This window comes from Schistosoma haematobium, chromosome 1 (genome assembly GCF_000699445.3).
Source record: "Schistosoma haematobium chromosome 1, whole genome shotgun sequence".
Taxonomy (NCBI): Eukaryota; Metazoa; Platyhelminthes; class Trematoda; order Strigeidida; family Schistosomatidae; genus Schistosoma; species Schistosoma haematobium.
The window spans coordinates 53,486,150-53,507,310 of NC_067196.1; the positions used below are offsets into that span (position 1 = coordinate 53,486,150).

A 21,161-nucleotide genomic window follows, 5' to 3' on the forward strand; every position below is an offset into this window, starting at 1 on the left:
AAATTCCATAATACATACCTCTCAGTCACATTGAATTGAGTGGAACATGTCAACAGAGATGACTATGAATTCTTCAACAAACTCAATCATTTACCAATCTTAATTGATAGTTTCCAAGCTGCCATGAAATATTTTTCAACACTAATCAAAAAGTTCATTACTGAACGATGTTAGTTAGTTCACTATCATTTTAGTGGTGTATATAAATAATTAACTGATATTTATTGAATAAAAATTGAAGTAAAAGGGATAAGTTTCAAATAAGGTGGTATGTAGAGAATGTTTAACATGAAACTAATGTCCATTACGGCTAAGCAATAGTTTGATAACTATTGAAACGATATACCATAGTAGAGTTACTTCAACCTTATGTAAGACTCATCAGCGATATACACCAATAACATCATCTTAGTTCGAAATCAAAATCTTCTGGTCCCTCAGTAAGTACGATACCAATAACCACTGAGTCAATATCGTACTCGTCGCAATGACAGAATGAGTTGAGTTTATACTCTAACAGGATTGTTAGTAAAGATCACGGAGGGGTCCTAAGAATGAGTAGTGATATAGCTGGACATAATTCTAGTTTCTAAAATAAAGCTGTACTCCAGAATGACAAATTATTGTAGTGACTTGAAAGTTTCGCATGTAGCGAGAAGAATCGAATAAACATGCTGACTATATTTCAGATATGCTTTACGTTCATGTAACAACTAGCACAAAATCTATATTCAAGGGTTCCTAACATTCGCTTTCAACCACCGGATAAGTATCAAGATATTGATTCAGTATGCAAATGAGAGTAAAAGTAGAAAAGTGTATCTCAAATGAATGATGTCTGTTTGAACATAATAAAAAAAACACTTTTAACTTGGGAAAATATACACAATGGTTTATTTTTTACTGTCTGATTCCAACTAACAGAAAGGATGAGATATTCTATCTCTTAATTAATGATTGTACAATGTCCCTTAAGAACTACTTGTGTACACATAAAAACTAGTTCTGAAGAACCATAAGTTAGATTTTTTAAAGCTCGATTAAATTCTCAAGTAAATTTTACTAACGTCAAACCAGATCATATTATGTAAACTTTTGACACCACTGCGAAATCCATTGATTTGAATGCATTCAGATTTTATACTATTAAGCGTCAATATACGGTACACTAATTAAATATGTAATCAAAGTCTAATATAATTCGTTAATTTTTTAAATTTCATGTTTTTCAGTGTTGTATGTTCAAAATAAGTTTAGGTTTCGTTTACAACATTCTCGCCCTTAGAGAAGCAATAATAGGAGACAGATTACTGAATTTATACTTATATAATCTACCATTAAATGTGCCAAGAATTAAAACCCTTAATTCATATAATCTACCAACTAGTCCACTTGAACATTGGATTTCTTCAAAAAGATACGTAGCATAATCAACGTACTCCACTTTAACTAAGAGATATCTTATTCTAAAAGTTTGTCTTAGTGATCTTTCAAATCATTTCACATTACAAAATACTAATCTATTTATTCAATCCCAGCAATATTATCATTTTAAAATTTAGTATGGGACTTACAACATTGTTGTGGACACTTTTGTGTTGTGACATATGAGACCAAGAAGACATTGAAAACAACCAAACCATAATTGACTTTTCCTAAAATTTAGTCTGTAACTATAACAAACTTTTTAATAAGCTAATTTATAGTGTCTAAACTCACACTACTATAAGATCATGGTATTTTTGTATATTGTCTCTTACAAGTAAAATCAATAAAAGCTAGAATGAAAATTCGGAAGTCAATGTTCTTTCCAATATAAGTCTGCCAAAGTCCATACTTAACTAAGTAAATTTTTAGTCAAATATCCTTTAAATGTATCTACACATGACCATAATGTTTAATTTTACTTAAATATGATGCTGAGAGAACATTTCTACTAACATTGTGGTGTATGCTACTTATGTCGACAGATGTAAGCAGTAGGTAACACCGATCAGAAGTGGAGTGCTTGGCAGCAGAGAGTTGATAAGATTGAATACAAGAAAATGGAAACAGAGAGTAATCGTTATGAAAATAAGGGAACAACCAAGTCCGAGACAGTTAATGGGCATTCTGCAAATGAAGGATTGAACTTATGGTTTTTATATCTTATGAATTAACTCTGTAATTGTGTATTACTTCCTCGTCCCTACCTGTGCTTTCGTTTATTGCAACATTATTTTTAAAAACATCTACATTTTTACAGTGGTATTGTTGCTTCAATTCTGATTAGGTTATTTTTCATTTGAGCAATAGAATACATGAAAATTGTTTGTTTAATTATACGATTTAACAAAACAGTTTTCTTTTATTTGAACTTATAAAAGGCGTTTACAAAAAGATGGCAAAATTATTAATTAAATATAATGAATTACTGAACAGCTAATGTCCAGTATTAAAGTTCACTATCAAGTAATTATAAAGAATCTTTAATAATAATAATAATAATAATAATAATAATAATAATAATAATAATAATAATAGAAATTTATTCTATAGTTGAATTCATGAATCTACCGTGGTAAACCTAGGAGCACTGGACGGCTGTTTCGTCCTGTTGTGGGACTCCTCAGCAGTACGCGTCCACGATCCCGCTCACGGGACTCGAACCCAGAACCTATCAGTCTCGCGCGCGAACGCTTAACCTCTAGATCACTGAGCTGGCATCCAACGGTGTCAATGTCTAACTTCAACCAATTCACAAAATTGAGCCACCGTCCATCATTGTCTTTAATGATTTACTATCTCACAACAGATCTGGTTGAACTCCACTGGTCACAGTTTCTCACTAGTATTATTGAAGAGTTATTAACCAATAACATTTCAAATTATGCATCAATATGAATTTAAAACAATTTACAAAATAGAAATTTTCTGGAAATCTATCAACCTTTTATTGATTGATTGATTTCAGTTTAATTTGATAGGTTTTTCCTATAATTAATACTGATAGAAAAGTGACATATTTTGGTAGAAATTATTATTATTTTCTTTTTATTTCAAAGAACATTAGATAGTTGTTATGGTTTTATACTCTAAAGTAATGAAATGGTTTTGCTTTTTGATCTTTTGTAACAACTTCATGTTGCGTGTTGTAATTACATTTTATATATTGTACAGTTATTTTACATTGTTTGTATGTATCATGAAAGTTTGAGAATATGCTAGTTAATTTATTCACTTGTTGTTTGATGTGTTTGAGAGAAGTAGTCACATTCGTGTTTTGTGAGTGTTCAAATGTAGTTCATAATCATGTTACGTTTCAGACATTTTCATCAATATGAACTGATTCTATTGATTTATCGGTATCTGGATAAAAGAATACGTGTAGCGGATTATTTATTAAAAACGAAACGTAATATTCTTTTGTATTTATTCTTTAAAATGGTTTTTATAATTTTTCATTGATAACAGAAACAGTCACAGAAACCAATGTGTTTAGGGTGGAAACCTCCAGTTTACTCAATTGAAGGATGGACTGAACCAAGAAATTTCACTGAAATTTCAGAAGAAAGAAAGCTTCAGTTCAAAACACTAATTCCTAATGTTCCTCCTCCCGATCCAATAACTGGATGTCCTAGAAATCCTGGTGGTCGCACTGGAGTTAATGGAAAAGGACATTTACCTGAATGGGGTGCAAACTCAGCTATTATACTAGTCATTACAAAAAAGATAGGTGAACTTCTATCTGATTCCGAATATACAACAGAGAGAGATTTTAAAGTTATTGTTTATAAAAATCCGTTAGGCTCACAACTACCATGGGTGAGTTACCTTACTGTGAAGATTGATTCCTAATGAATTTTGAATATTAATCCATTTTATTTATATACACCTAAAAATTCTTATACAATAGGGTACCAAGAACATGAACCACACAAATAAACTGACAATATTGTGAAGAAATTTTGGAGAGAAGGATAGTGAAGTCAATAAAGAATGAACCAGAAACGGACGTGGGCTTTAGTATGTGGATCGATAGTCAATGGTCGGGAAACAGGTGATTCTTATCAATGTTGCTGGGTTAAAATATCAATTTAACTGTCCTTTGGATTCGTCTACACACAGTTTAGGGAGCTTTTGGAAGTTTTGAACTGGCTTGCAATCAACTTCAAAGATCGTGTCATTAAAACCAAACATCTTGCTACCAGTGACTCTGATGAGTTGAAACAGCCACTCCCAATCACCAGGTCCAGCTTCTTCCTTCAACTCATTCGCGTTATTTCTTGTTGTTTATAGAAGCTTTGTGGGATTCTCTTAGTTGCGGATGTAGATGTAAGATTATACTCTTTATTCGCCAGAGTAGACCTGCTTGCCTTATGGAGTGGCAAAGAGTCATCAGAGCTCTGTGTAGGACTATAAGTTGGCTGGTCACTGATAAGTTTTGCATATACCAAGGTATGATCGGAATTCAGTGAGATATATGAAAACGTTTGGAGTCTATAAAAAGCTGTAGAGAGTGATAAACGTTATCTTACAAGGGAAAACCGATCTCTCCACCGAGTCTAGACATTCAACCTAGGAATGCAAACCTCCACGTAACTCTACGATATCTGTCGATTGCACTTTCGTTAGATCATTTAACTTATGGTAGAGCTCATCTTTAATTACATCCGGGATGTAAGTGAATGTTAAAAGAATAAATTGTTTCCCGCTATAGTTTACCTCGCTTTTATGAGGCCTTCTAACCTAGTGTGATATGACGGGATAAGATGACACTAATTAGGTCAATATTTTTTGCTTCAATTCATCATGAATTTCGGACGGGGTGACAAGTGTGAACTTCGTTCAATGTGACAATTATGTTCATTGCACCAGTTCAGGTGAACTAGATTTGGCATGTGTGTTTACAATCCCCCTACGTATTCCTCCCCATAGGTCCCATTATAAAGTGTATGTAAAAATTCATATATTACTGATTGCACTTTGTTAATGGACGTGTTTTTGAAGAGCCAATAAATGTTCATTGAACCATTCTTTCGTGTTCTTACTTACCCGTCTTTGGAATTAAAACAAATCACGATTGTCGAGAATAAGCAGTAAGACTACGGACCCAAAAATATCGATACGGACAGTCAGCTAGCATTGATGACACTCATTGAAGTAACGACCCCAGACTACACAGTGGAGATACGGGTATAACAGAGTTGACCAACAGGTTATAAAGACAACAACACCAACATTCTCAGCCTGAGCTACAAAAGTTCTCCATCACCTCGTAACCTAATAGTAGTCAAGCAACTGCTGTTGAGAATCTAATCGAATAATATTACCTACTCTGTGGGGTTTAGTACAGTCCCACGGTTTTGTTAACCCAGTACACCGAAGGCCAAGTGGAATATTGTTAAACATACACTTGTCGACATCGGCTTTTGATAAATATTAAACCATCATTAGTTCATGACAATGTTTGTCTCTGAATTGTGTTGAAACTTAATTTTAAAATTATTTAAACTATATGCATGATGAGTTAATTATCTAATTATCCTACCAGCCGCAAGTAATATAATTATTTAGCTCCATGAAGCATTGATTATATGTATTTAAATCCCCAGTATTTAGAGTAGAGACTTATATTGTGGAAGTACGAGTCTTGATCATATTCAGTAACATCAAGGTTCGCGGACCAGAATACTAAATAAAACTAATGCTCATGAACCAACGTACGCCGAAAGATGACAAGGGTTATAGATAAATATCCCATTTTTGGTGAATATAATGTCCTCTGTCATAGTTTTTACAAAAACTACATATGCGCTAAATAAAATCAGAAGAGATGAAGTTGTTTTATAACAAGAAATTTAGGAGTTCCACAAACCTTGATTAAATATTACGTTCTCAAGTAGCAACTGAAATACTAAAAGGAAAACACTCAAGAATAATTTATCACTGTCTACATAGATGGTATATTATTTGTTCATCATTGATATCAACGTTACGATTCAATGCATCTTTGCAAATTAGAAAATTTTGAAGTTCCTGAATTTCAAACCCGTAAGGTATATAATTTTAATTAACGTCGTTACTGATGAGATATTTGAGGTTAGCTTAACTGAGCAGTAAAAATAATTGTTAACACTGATTCACCAGAAGATAGTAGTCATTGTTGTTATCAACTTAGAAGAATATAGATATTTCCTTTTAAATTATGAAAACAGAATTTTTTATAAACGATATGGTACTTATTAATTTGTTGTATGTTTATAAATACAAAAGACTCAAGTCTACTATGGAAAACTCTAGACTACTATTTTCGTTATTCAGGACTAACAAAACTATCAAGTACCTTTGTCCTTATGACCTAAAATTCAGGTTTTTCTACACAAACAGCTATATAAAATTCAAACCGTAAACATAAACAAAAACGATAAAGTCTATAGTAATTTTGATAAAAAAAAAGTTTAGATTATAAAGTTAATTACTTTATTATTTTACTTGATATCAAAAGTGATTACAATGAACGATATGAATTAGGCATTGCATGTATATATCTATTAAGGGGAAGTGTTATTTGAACATTGGTTTGTTTAATGAGCATGTTAAACATTGAGTTTACTCAAGTATACAATTTCACTACCTGTAGAAATAAGTAATCAGTACCTCAGGGTTCTACAGTAAACTTTAAAGAAATCTATATTAAAATTTGCGTAACAGTGATAAAATAAAGTGAAAGATGTCATAAAATGACTCGAACAGTAGCATGACATAATAAATTATGAAAAGATTATGCATACCAAACTTAACAAGTTGATGCAGCCTAAGGTTATTTTAAATAATAACATAAACATTTAAGATGAATTAAAAATGATTTATTTTCACAGTAAACTAGAATATTTAGTTTTGAGTTTGAGTATTCACTAATAAATGGGTTCAAGTTCTTCTGAAAATGTGATAAAGTATTATTAATTATAAGTCATAGGACTTTTATAGTAAACCAAATAAGAGTATAGAATTATTAGATTTAACAAAATGTAAGTTTATAATTCATTAATGATTCTTACTTTGAAATACAAGTACATTTTCATTGGTTTGTCTATTACTTTTGAAATGGTCATTTATTTTATATTATCTTATTTTTAGTTTCTAGTTCAACATCCTACTGGTTGTAATCGTAAAGTATGTGTCAACGAAATATTTGGTATTCTCACAAAAAATCGTATGAAACACTTGATAAAATCGATGCCAACAAAGAAAACAACTTTAGTAGAAACTGTGAAAAAGTTCAACAGTTTAACTACAAAAATTGTAAGTTACATATTATTCTTAAAATTGTTATTGTTTGAAATGAATACTTTGCTTATGAAATGAGATTACAAGTGATGAACTGTTTGTATTACAGTTAATCATTGATAATGAGCGACTTGGAAATATTGTGTATCAGTCGGAGATGATATACCTCATATATTGGTACAGCGAAAAATAAAATTTACGAAATTAAAAACGAAAATAGGTGTAAACTATAATATACATGAAAATAAAAAACAAATTAGAAGTATATTCCAAAGAGAGCAAATGAATGAAGAATGAAAAGTATAGAATGACATAAAACTCAACAGTCAAATAACGACAGGAAGCGAATGAAATCTCACTACTGTGGTCGATTTCGGTTAATGTTACATTACGTTTCTAACCATAGATTATGACTCGCTCTCTCTCTCCCTGTTACTGGTAAATGAGAACCTGGTTAGCTCAGCGGAATAAATGAATATTTACAAAAACATGCTCATTATTTTGTTAGCATTAATTTCAGAAACTTTGATGTATTTTTGCCATACATTTCGAATAACCTAATCATATATACACTCAAGGTTGACTAAATAAAAAGTTGGACAAATATAAAATTGATAATTTGAAAACAAAGTAGATGAAAAGTAATGTGATATGGAAAGAATAAATTAGCTCATCCTCCTAGGAAGATCCAAGATAAGAATTAGTATATTTGGCACACGAAAATAAGGTTTGAGTTTTCTAAAGACCACGGCTTTCTCAACTGATAATCTCCATATAAAACTTTTAAAGCTATTTTAAGGTTCAATCCCATGAAATGTTTTAACTATACATTTTGCCATGGGAAAGTACAGTTTTCTGAATCCCATGTTTGTCAAAGCATTTCATGATAAGTGATTATGTAGCCACTAAGATATATGCTCTACTACGCTTCGTTGTATTGTATGATTAACCCCCTTATTTTCGTCCACACACCCATTACTCTCAAACGAGTGTTTGATCAAAAGACAGTTACCAACTCTATGAAACAATTGCTAATAATCAAAAAAACGCTAAAAATGCGGTTAATAACAGTTGGGCATCAGTTAACAAAACGTTAAGCCTAAGAAACTAAATTAGAAAGTCATCAAAGTCAAATGTTTGAACATCGTGTCAAATTCTAACGTAAATGCTGGCTTGTTCATAAAAACGAAGCATAAAAGTGTGCATCCAAGTATTTGATAACGTGACTGGTAGATAGTTCAAAACTTTCACAAACATCGCGAGTGTAAATACTTAGAAATGCTTTAGCGGGATCAGAATTTTTCATTGGTAGCTGTCTTATAAATCGATGAAATACATTTATCTTAATTTTTTACTTCACTTACTCATAAATGTCAAAAATGTAAGTTCATAAAAATACTGGATATGTTCGAATGTTCAACTAGAAAGTTGAAAATGTACATTCTGCAATCAAAGCTTTGAGTACTGAAGCACTAAGTTTCGTCATTTTAACAACACAAAATTTACTTCAGAATCTGTTAATCTTGTCGACTCGTAGGTCTATAAACACATAAAAGTGACTGATAAATCTCAGCTTGTCAGCATTAGATATTATGATTTTCAGATACCTTTGTTTGATTCAAGGAATGAACTTTTTGTTTAGATATATTCTGGATATTTGGATGATACAATCAATACAGATAACGCCTGGATCGAACCAACTGTAGTCCATAAACATATTTCTGATCCAGATTTTGATCATGATGAACTTATTCAGGTAAATCCAATGACTTTCTAACAATATTTTAATGTTTATCAGAAAAAGTATACTTTTGTCGGTGTTGTGAAATTGGGCCCAATCTGCAATAATATGATAATTAAAAATATTCGAATTATCGTATTAACTAGGAATTCCCGAAACAGTGCAATTTAAGCCGAACAGAACTAGGTGAGCACTAACGAACGTATTGTATTTAGAACTCGAAGTCAGACATGCATCAAGTACAAAAGAATCATTAGTTCATACAAACACAAATAAGCTATGGACCTACACTTCGTTTTAGTAGAAACTCATCAGTAATTCAAATCTTTAGTTTTGGGGTAGCTGATGTTTCATGTAAGGTTAGAATCCGTCTCATATAATATCATGGGCAAAAAACTTCACTGAATTATTAAGCTTGTGACCGATTTCTTGAAGAACTAAGGTGTTCAAAGTACCCTGTTTCTAGTTAGTTCATGTTAATCCTCTGTACTATTTTTCGTTGTGCAGATATGTAGGCTTGTTATGTTAAAAATGTCGCATATAAAGTCATTGAACGAGATTCAACTTATCATGCTCTGGTGAACTAAATACCCATTATATCCCGACACATTAGAAAGTTAACTAGTCTCTCAATGGTATTTAAGTACCAAACATCAGTCAGCTAACATCGAATCATTTGTTGTTACTATCCCTATTTAACCAATATATCACCTTTACTCCAAAATATTAAAAGTAAGCCCCGGGTACTAAATTGGTGTATGAGTCAATTTTATCTACGTGAATCTTCCCATCTAGACACTTAGAAAGGAAAGACTTGATAATAAAAAAATTCACAGCACACTTATGTTTGTGGTAACCTATTATGGCTTACTGGTCATGACGTTAATCAATTAAGGAAACTTGATACATTAGGTCACTTAATGTAACCTTGTGACAGAAACATGTGAGTTCGACTATTTCTGACATCACCTTGCAGGCAAACTATCGAAATGGCTTGACTATTAACCTTCTTTGTAGACAATGACTAGTTACGCTGATCATTTTTCTCGAAAATACCAATAAACGAAAAGACGAAAAGTAATAGTACAAAATCGCTATGTTTGGATGGATCTCTAACTCAAAAATCTACATGCTTAAATAAATGAACAACCCGACCACAACGCACCATAATTAGGAAAGTGCAACGTGCCAACACAAGTAATTTAGAGTAAACATTGGAATACAAGGCTCCGATTAGCTTACCATAAATAGGGAACAGGAAAAATTTAAAAAGTTTACAGATCGAACGGAAGCGTGGGACTGAGAAGATAACGAAGACACACTAAATTTTGGCAATTGTAAGCTAAAAATTAAGTCTAACGGTGTTCGTGTTTATTCGTCGCAGCACAACAAAGTTATTCAAATGGTTGCTCAATACTTATTTCGATGACGTGTACCTTAAGTCAAAATTCAACTTTTCACTAATCAATTAAAACAAGAAGATGGAATAATCATTAGTACAACTCTATCTAATGCTTTGCTTTGTAGAGTGCTTCAGTAAAATTACTCGAATATTGTTTTCATGTTAATGTACAACGTAAATGAGAAGACGTTGTCTTCACCGACCTACAATTTACTCTTGTAATTGTAATTATGGAAAAGTTGTAAGTGGAACTTTGGCTCATTGGATAAGGTAAATTACTCTCAACCAGCAGGTAGAAAGTTGAAACCCCAATTCACATATTTTAGTTTGGAGATCTAGATACCATTATTGTCCTTCACTCGAACGGTGTGACTATACTTAATGAGTTATCCATTTTTCAAAAATTACATTCGTAAACTCTTAGTAAATAATCAAATTCTGTTTAGTTATGAGCATTCGTGAAAGGTGATAAGTACAACAATGAGACATTTTACTTTATCTATAAAAAGTTGAAAATATATTTATAAAACGTCGTTTACCTATATTTTTAGTTACTCACTCCGGAAGGAATTAATGCGGTATGGTTAGATTCAACAAATACAGTAGGCATGAGATCAAGTCATGAGAAAATTCTTCGACAAGTCAGAAGACGAATACAATCTTCCAGTATAGACATATCAAAAACCACAAAAGAAGTCACATTCCATGAAGAAAATGTGTGATTAAAAAAACAATAAATAAAAAATCTATCAAATATACTTGCTGAAAACTAGTTGGTGCCTAAATTTTCACGTAATTAGTTGTAATTTTGTTGTATCCCAAAAAACAGATTTGAACATGTATATTCCACTATTTTGATATGTAATAGAAATATTCCATTATTGTATTCCAAAGGAAAAAGATTTTCACATGAATTTGTACAGTAACACTTCTGAATGAAGCTGTTAGATATTTGTGCAGTTAATGTGCCAAGTTTAGTGATTACCATTCTCAATTCGAGTAGATTAATCCTGCTGATAATAGACGACAAAACGTCTTTCACGTATCACTTTTCTTGGTTGCTTATTTTGCATTCTATCTAGCTAGTATTGTAAACGTTTACTGAAGGATACACTTTGGATACTCAAATAATTACTTTTCTTTACCGTCATTTTACATCATGTATTTTATTCTTTCTGATTGTTTTGTTATACGAATACGAATAACTTGGATAACACGTTTTATGAGCTGAGCTTATTACTCGTATAGTCCTCATTACCACGTAAACGATTGGACGCCTAGAACCGATGGATTCTTTTGAAAAATGATGACTTATGCATTAAGTACTATTAATAACTGTTAAAAGTTAAGCAGTGAGTGTTATAAGCAAAATAAACAGTGGTAATCTTGTATTAAACGTATAAATTAAAATTGCAAGAGACTGTACAAACGTCACCAGGATTTATTTGATTGAGATACACCAGCCTTAAAGTTTGATGAAAACAATGACCACTTCTTGATAGTGAAAACAAAGAAGTGGGATTAGATAGAATGTGAATCTCAGATTGTTTTATATTCCACGTCTATTCAACTGTCAATTATTATGCGCAGTGTCCACACACTGATTCACACTTTATATGGTAAGAACCACAAAGATACTTCGACCCACTTAAAAGACATACAGATTGTAAAGATTTTGTGAAAATTGTTCCCCCTCTAACTGATGACTGAAAAAAAAATACTTAAACCTCTCAAAAACTATAATGAAGAATACCTGTGATCCCATAAAATTTGATTGACAACTGATTTGTAACTATTCAGCATTCGAAGTAACATCGTATATCCAATTTTGAACTTATCAATGATATCCTATGAAAGTATTGATTAGACACCAATTTTATGTCCATTAAATTGTGTAACTGTTTGTGCTGATACTAAACGATGAATCCAGAAAGTTAAATAAATGTATTTCATAAAAAGGATGTGAAATCAAAAAGTTGTTTAACAAGATTTTCTACCAGAATTTAACCGTTCTCTTAACCACTTTAGTGGCCCGGGATCTGATTCAGTTGGATTGTACGAGTGATTGCTGTCGAAATATACATCCTGACTATTGTCGTATATAATTATAGACTTAATCCACGTTAGTGAATAACGGAATTAAATAAGCCAAATACGAGAATGATTTTCAAATACGCATATTTCATACAATCGTTGATCCAGACAAAATATCTGAGATGCGAAGAGAAAAGAGCGAAGCGAAATGACGCACAGTGGAGAAGGCGTGTGACCCAACTCCACTTAACCAAGGGTTAATCAATATTTTTAGTCGCACAAAAACAACCTACAGACATGTGATGAGTAGGATAAGATGTACACACACATACGCTCATATAAAAACATTCAAGGTTAATAAGTGAATAATTAACAAGGTTAAAACGTGACTCAAGGAGAACGAATAAACTGGACTGTCCAGAAGTTAGAATAAGGTATATGAGCTTGACATAGTATCGGACACTACACCACATCGCAAATACAAAGGACAACACCTTACTATTTAAATTACTTCAATAAAAAACAATTTGTTTTAGTTTTTCCTCTATAGGCAGGTATCCTTATTTAAGAAACAGAAGCGTGTCGATATAAATCGACTACGGCATACTACAAACTAGATAACAGATGTATATTACCATATACACAAAACTAAATGATTTTATTGACAAGATAAATAATTCGGTTTTCCATCTTCGTCCATAGATTGTTCGGAAAATCTTATTGAATATTAAAAATCTAAATGAAATCCCGGAAGTCGACTGAATAAATTTCAATTATTATCACTTCGCCTTGTTGATGCATCCCAACAACTAAGAAAATGAGGACCATGGCTCTATAAATTCAAAACATCAAGTGTATCGTCAAGTCGTTCAACACAACAGATGTACTACAAGAGTTCGGTTGGCATGAACTAGAAATCATACTGAATAATTACTAGTAACCGAGGCGCTTTATGCAGATTTTTGCAAAATTCATCAGTCAGTCAGCTACAACGTAGGACCAGGCACATATGTGCATCGGTCCAGGTTGCCATACCGCATCAGCACAACAAGATGAACACCGGATTCATAGCAGTGGTTAGGTCAAAGGTGGTAATATGTAAGAGAAAGATTGCATATAAGGATATAGTATAGGAAGAAAAAATTGGTTTGTAGAAAGAAAGGTATGAAGCGATTTTAATCTCTTAGTTTAAGGGAAGGCAGGGAGTGTATACACCGACGCCATTGTGATCGATTCTGAGCCATGTCACCAAGAGTCTCCAGCCATTGGTTAAGAAAGTCACGCGGACCCCAACCAAATAGTCCGCATCTACCAACATGGCTCAGACTAGAAGTTAGTGACTTCAAGCACTGATGCCACGTTTTGGTTTGGCCGCCCCTTACTTTCTTCCAACCATCCCCAACACCGGATAGCATTGCACGTCGTGGTAATCGGTGTTCAGGCATACGTAACACGTGGCCCAACCATCTCAGACGACGAAGATTAACAACCTCATCAACTGATTTACCATCATTCCCTAATACCCTGCGTTTAACCTCATCATTACTTACCCGGTGATCCCAGCAGATGCCAGCAATATTTCTAAGGCATCTGTGGTCAAATACTAGTAGCTTACGAGTGTCTTCTACTCTTAATGGCCATGTCTCGCTGCCGTAAAGTAAAACAGAACGGACTGCCGCGCAGTATACTCGTCCTTTTATTGATAGACGGATATCTCGCCTTCGCCAAAGGTGACGCAAGTTGGCAAAAGCCAAGCGAGATTTTCGAATCCGTGCTGAGATTTCGTCCGATACCAACCCATTAGGGCTGATCAGACTTCCAAGATAAGTGAAGTTGTCGACGCGTTCGACTACTTCACTCCCTATCCTTAGTTCAGGTGTTGACGCAGACCAGTCCTGAAGCAACAACTTGCATTTAGAGGGAGAGAAGCGCATTCCAAACATCCTGGCATTGTTGCTTAGTGCTACCAAAAGACTCTGCATTTTGTCAGCGTCTTCACCAAACAGGACTATGTCATCTGCGTATTCTAAGTCGATAAGTGGACCTCCTGGTAGGAGATCAATACCCGAGAACTCAGTCGATGAGAAAGTTATTTTCATCAGTAGGTCTATGATGAAGTTAAACAAAATGGAGAAAGTGGACAGCCTTGACGGACACCACTTGAGGTTGCAAAAGTAGATGACAGTTCGCCATAAGCTCTGACTCGACTGGTAGTGTTCGAGTAAAGAGCCTTCACAAGGTTTATGTACTTCTGGGGTACGCCTTTCAATGACAGACACTGCCACAGAATCTCGCGGTCTACCGAGTCAAATGCTGCTTTTAAGTCGAGAAAGACCACCATTGTCGGACGCCGATAAGTATGCCTGTGTTCTAGAATCTGACGAATGGTGAATATGTGGTCGATGCAGCCACGACCAGGTCTGAAACCAGCTTGGTTCTCTCGTGTTTGCAGTTCACGAGTCTTAGTTAGGCGTCTGATAATTATCGAGGCTAGTACTTTAGATACTATATTTGTTAAACTAATCCCTCTGTGGTTGTCACAGGATGATTTTGACCCTTTCTTATATATTGGGGCGATAAGTGATTGCGACCAGTCAGATGGGATAACGTCTAACTCCCAGATCTTAGCTAAAATATTAGTCAGCCTAATCGCTAAAATTGGACCGCCATCCTTAAAGACCTCTGGAGCCAATCCATCTGGACCAGCTGCCCTTCCTCGTTTCAGATTAACTATAGCCTTTTGAACTTCTGCTAGAGTTGGGGGACCTACTCCAATGTTCCATTCACACTGTCTGGGAATGGAGGGTAGTTGTAGAGTAGCTGAAGGCCAGTTGAACTGTTCTTTGAAATGTTCCGCCCATCGTTCTAAACGTCTGGACTGGGAGCAGATGAGAGTATTGTCTTTTTCCGAAATAATCTCACTTACACTTGACTTATTAATTCCAGTTTCTTTTATTAGTCTATAAAGCTGTCTTGTGTTCCCTATAGTCGCCGCCTTTTCCATCTCTTTTGCTTTCGTTGCCCACCACTGCTCACGGTCGTTTCTTAGACTTTTTCTTAACCTAGATCTCATTTGTTGTCGCTCTTCATCATGTTCAGAACCTGATGGGACGAGTTTGCGAGAATCCATCAGTGCAATAGACCTAGAGGAAATCCATTGGTTCTTTGTAACTCTGTGGTTTAAATCACTGATGGATGTCACTGCTGTTTCCACAGCTGTTTGTATGGCTTTCCAAGCAACATCTGGGTCAACCTCGTTTCCAAAACTACCTAATCGTGACCTCAGTTGTTCCTGGAACCTACTTTTGGTTTCCTCGCTACTCAGTTCGGTTCTAATGGGTTTTTTTTACTGTGGCTTTTTTGCGTCCAGTGAGGCACAAGCAGATGCGTGCCCGTATTAGGGCATGGTCGGAGTCCAAGCAGGTACTCCAGAATGAGCGACAATCTTCTACCGACCCTCTCCAACGGTGACTAATGGCAATATAGTCTATTTGAGTCCATCGTTAGTTTGGTGTAGGGGGTCGCCATGTTAGACGATGTCTCTCCTTATGCTTAAAATTTGTGTTTGCTAAAAATAAGCGATTGTCTGAGCACAGTTGCAGCAGACGATCACCATTATCTGTTCGCTGTGCCGGAATGCTAAAATATCCACCTAAATGCCTTTCTGTTTGGTTTAAGCTACCTATCTGAGCATTAAACTCACCTCCTATGAGTACTATGTCTGAGCGTTTAGCTTTCTGAAATTCTTCAGAAAGCTTTCTGTAAAATGCATCTTTCACATCATCTGAGCTGCAGTCAGTGGGAGCGTAAGCAGAAACGACGAAAAGGCAACGACGTGTGTCCCTATCCTTCCGAGTTCTTACGGAGCCGTTTAACCGAACAGCACATAGACGACTGTTGACGGGGATCCACTCTAGCAGTGCTTGTTCCGCCCTCATGCTTAGTGCTATGCCTACACCTGCCAGTCCACGAGAACTGGCCATCGGGTCACCAGATACACGGAGGGTGTATCTCGTTGGCTCTCCGTTTTGACGAGGTGAGGTCAAGTGAATGACCACACTGGAATCCTGTATGCGTGTTTCGGAGACACAGCATACATCAATGGAAAGAGACTCTAGGGTTTTAGCCAAGGAAGCCTGCTGACCGATTTGACATAGGGTGCGTACGTTGAAGGCTCCAATGTGTAGTTTGGAGCGAGGTTTCAGTAGACCTGGGACAGAGTTTTGAGCACTAGAATCGTTGGCTATGGTGACATTTGAGGAGGAAGCCGAAAGAGGAAGTTTAGAGTTGAAAGTCGATGTAAGAGGAATAATAGGAAGTGAAGACGGAGTTTGATTATGAATACAGTGGTCTCGAGTGCTGTTAGAGGTATGAGGGCGGTTATCACTTCCCGGTTGCCCACACCGAGGAAGGGTTCTTCTGGAGGTACCTGAAAAGGAAATTGGATTAGAGGTGGTCTCAGTGACCTGAGAGCGTGACCGCACTGACCAAGGGACAACTGCTTGAGGCCGGTCGCGCACGGCCTTTTCGTGGGAGGTTTTTGACGTGTGAGGTAAGGTGAGGTGTGCATTTTTAGGGTCGACCTTTTCTAACCCCACCCCTCCTTGTGGGAAGGCAGCATCGCTGTCATGCTGGTTGTCTGAAGGAAACACCTTACTGCTGTCACACCTCTGTACAGTCAGCAGTACGACTTCGTCTTCGGACCTTGGGTTTGTTGCTTTTAGTCTTACCGCTCTTCAACCGACCTGTCTGACATGGTAGGACCTTGAGGAACGGTTGTTCCAGCCAGTATAGCTCGGTTGCTTCATCACGATAGGCAAGCCCGACCACCACGTCAAGGTAGCGACAACGGTCGGGCAAAATTCATAATCTGACATGAAAATAACATCTAGGTGAAATCATTTTTGCACTAAAATGTGTACGTTGTAAAAATTATACTGTTCAGTAATGCAAGTCCTACAAGTTATATTACGACAGTGCCCCTCAAACAATGCTTTTATAATTAGCCATTGAAATTACCCAGTGATTAATTACTAAGACAGCAGACGAGCCTTTCTTTGTATTAATGTTTTCTAAATAAACGCTCGGACATTTTTGTTCATCGTCTATTGATAAGACCTCGTAAAGGTGGATAGTGGAGATCAGAATGCATACACCATTCTTTTTAGTTGATAATCAATGTTTACGCTTCAGTATCGGAGTTTCATTGAAACCCACATCAACTAAAATCCGGATTCATAGTGCTCTGTATTTCGAGCATACTTGGCGTTTGTGGAATAAAATCCCACGCTTTGATCTACTGCACGTTCCGACAGACAACGACTAACCTTGAGTTCAGGTCGAGAAAATCGTGACTTATTCGTCTAGGACCCGCTCTTCTATTCCTAGTAGTGAGCTCGAAAAATAAGTCGGAAGGCAAGCCTCTATGATATTTACATCACACCCTAAGTTTGAAACCATATTTCACACACAATTAAGCTGAGTGACAGATCGGAGAAAAATGTGAGCAATTACTTAGCAATAATGAGTCACCGCACAACCTATTGATTCAAATACCAGTTTACTGAATATGTTATGCAAGTAAACAAATGGCAATGTGAGCTTTAAATACTTTGTAATTATATGAAGTATTGATGATGAAGTAATTATCTCTAGACTCAATCTCAAACCTGAAAATCCTCAATAATTTAAGCTGGGATATATATCGTGTATCCAAGAAAGCATAACTTCTTAGTGAGTGACCAAAACATAACCTGGGCACAGTATCAAGATTATGTTTATCCAGATGCTGAAAGAAAAGTTAGAGCAAAACAACTTTGTACCAAGGTGAAATGCCAGTCAGTCTATGCGATATTCGGATGATCCCAATTCATATTGTGCTGACTGAGATTTGCAAAAACTACACTAGCAGGGAGATAATTCATATTCTCGTAGATTCGGAATACCTTTGTTTAGTAACCGAAATATGCATTATTATTAAGCTAATTATATTTTTTTGATTACTTATAGGACTAAATTATATACGAGAAGTAAGCTAAAAATAAAGATATAATATTACAGATATTATGGTATTGGCCGAAGGTTCGAATGAGAAGTCCGTGTGTCTAGGCATAGAAGAAAGTTGTCTAGGTAGCCAATGGGAACTTACACTGGCAATACCATGATGAGCTACCGCTGGCGTGCTTGTGCACAGGACTGCCACTCCTTTCGAAGTGCTTATTCGGACCCTGATCATGACCCTGTTCACGCTAATCTTACGTTACGTTTCCGTGGCCATCCTAGACGTATTGATGTCAGAAAATTGGTTTCAGCTTCTGTTGCAAATAAATATCAAACCGAGATAGGTTCAATACTAGCTATCAATCCACCAAAAAGTATAGATGAGCATTGGCTGCAATTCCATGACACCATGGAAATAGTGAGTCAAGTCGCTTGCGGCTTCACGAAACGTCCCGCTTGTAGACACTGCATTTCTACAGGCTCCTCAAAACTCGTTGAGGAACGTCATTCTACTCTGGGTGACCGTGAGTTTGACCATAAACGAAGATTGTTGTGTAACGAAACTGTACAAAGCTCGCGTAAGGACCGAGAAGTCTAATAGTCGGAGTGCGCCAACGAGTTGGAATCAGCATCTGCACATCGTAACTGCCGGAAGCTCTTTCAACTCATCTGAGTCACTTGCAGCGAGAAGTCTGGTGTCAGTGAAGTAATCTGTTTGGATGACGGAATGCAAATCATAAAATATGCGACGTCTTGGACGATGGGCAAAGCCTTTCAGAGAGCAGTTCAACTGGTCTGTTGCCCTGACGACATCGACCAGACTGTCCTGCTTCCAATGGCCTGTGACGGCTAATCCACAAAACGAGGCGGAAGGGTGCAAGAAACCCCAACCCATGAAGCGCCACAAACCGCCAGGTCCGGATGACTTACCTCTAACCTAATATTACAGATAGTGACAACCTTCTGGTTATCGAGCTGACGGAGTCGTTTGCAAAAGTTTGAGAACTCTGGAGTGTTCCAACATCATGAAATGAGTCGATAATCGACCCCACCGTTTACATCATATATGTAACAGCTACGAGGTAATAAGTATACTTCCAATTGTGTCTAAATTGACATCGACTCGCGAGAAGTAAGCTGGTTTCATTCCGGTCGAGGATGTATTGATCGTGTCCCCAAACTCCGCCAAATGTTATAACACAGTCATACTTATTACAGGCCAACAATCGTAGTGTTGCTTGACATGAAGGCCGACTTCGATTCGATGGACAGAACTGTTTTCCGGGATTGTCTATCGGAGAAGGGTTTGCATGAGTTTATTGACATATATACAAAAACCTCAGGCAGAGTGAGAGCATACAACCACCTATCTTCATTGCTTAATTTAAGCAGTGGGGTTACACATGGTTGCCCAATCTCGCTATTTCTCTTCAATTTTGTCACCGATGGTGTTCTGAAAACAGCTATGATGAACGTAGGTAATGGTGGTGTGTATCTGTTACCTGGAGAAAGATTTCTCGATCTTGAGCATATGGGTTATATCGTCTTATTTTGCGACGATACCCAATCCGCACTCAATCAATTGGCAATTAGTGTTCGCAAGAATGGCATGTGCTTTCCACCTTCGAAGTGCAAAGTACTTTTACAAGACGGGTAGGACCCTGAACCTGCCCTCGTCTAGTTAGCCTGGCCGTGTGCTTGTGAAACCATGCCTGTCCGAGTTGAGGAGGTTAGATGACTCTGTGTTTGATCATCATTGTCTCTGAAGTATTGCTGACAGACAGTGGCAACACTCTGTTAACGATCCAGAGGTTCGACAACGAATGTTTAGGCAAAGTGATAAGTCAATTAGTGTCACCATCTTCAAACACCAACTTTAATGGCTTGGACATGTACTATGAAGGTTGTCACAGCGAATTCAACACCATGCATTATTTACCAATGCTGGGATTGGTTGGGAAACGTAGAGGTGGTCAGTGTATGAAATGGTGTGATAGTATGAAAGAAAGCTGTACAGGACTGGGATCTGTTGGACCCTCACAACTTAGTTGGGTCCCTAGATATAGTGCAATATAGTGGTTTGGGACGCAATCATCATGCACGATTCAAAAGAGAAGTTAGGGGCGATCCTTCTGCAACTTTCTTTATAAAAGCGAGAGTAATTTCTATAACTGAGAGAATCACTTCTGACTGTATTTCGTTAACTAAACTGCTTCCCCCATTATCATTATTATTTCACTGTCACACTAATTTCTGTTCATTGATATTGTGTGGCCCATATGCATTTAGTCCCCGTTGTACACATGTTTGTGTTCAAATAAATAGATAAATAGGTCTTGAAATTAATACAAGCTTCAAAAATATCGAGAAATGAATACATTTCTCGTATAGTATTTGCCATTCATGCGCAAACTTCTTTGAGAAAATAATAATAAAAATGCATGCACAAGTTCAGTGTTATTTTGTTTTATTTAGATAAAAAGCTTTATACAGAAAGAGATCAAGAAAATGCATGAATACATGGAAGAGGAAATCGTAGGATAAAAACAATGAGTAGCGGAGGCTACCAATCGAATAGAAATACAACATATATTAAGGTAATCCTAAAAGTACATTTTATTGACCTGTGACTTGGGAGACTCTATTTAAAATGATATTCCTACAGCTTCTATTCGCACGCAGCTTCTTTGAACTTAATGACTCATGTTAGCTTTT

The 21,161-nt window shown here is 36.0% G+C and overlaps 1 protein-coding gene across 2 annotated transcripts in view; it reads left to right on the plus strand.

Annotated features, from left to right (window-relative positions):
* Positions 1–14,019, plus strand: part of TRPM2_1 (Transient receptor putative cation channel sub M member 2) — a gene marked incomplete at its 5' end in the record, with an annotated part of 100,182 nt that extends 86,163 nt beyond the window's left edge. The window contains 4 exons of one of the 2 annotated variants that reach the window (XM_035733982.2): positions 3,454–3,804; positions 7,120–7,284; positions 8,912–9,025; positions 10,964–14,019. In XM_035733982.2, the coding sequence (XP_035590190.1) occupies positions 3,454–3,804; positions 7,120–7,284; positions 8,912–9,025; positions 10,964–11,134 (801 nt within the window). In that variant the 3' untranslated portion in view covers positions 11,135–14,019. Of the gene's footprint in view, positions 1–3,453; positions 3,805–7,119 lie in introns of both variants that reach the window. The other variant, XM_051209055.1, reaches the window with a different exon arrangement.
* Positions 14,020–21,161: the final 7,142 nt, after the last annotated feature.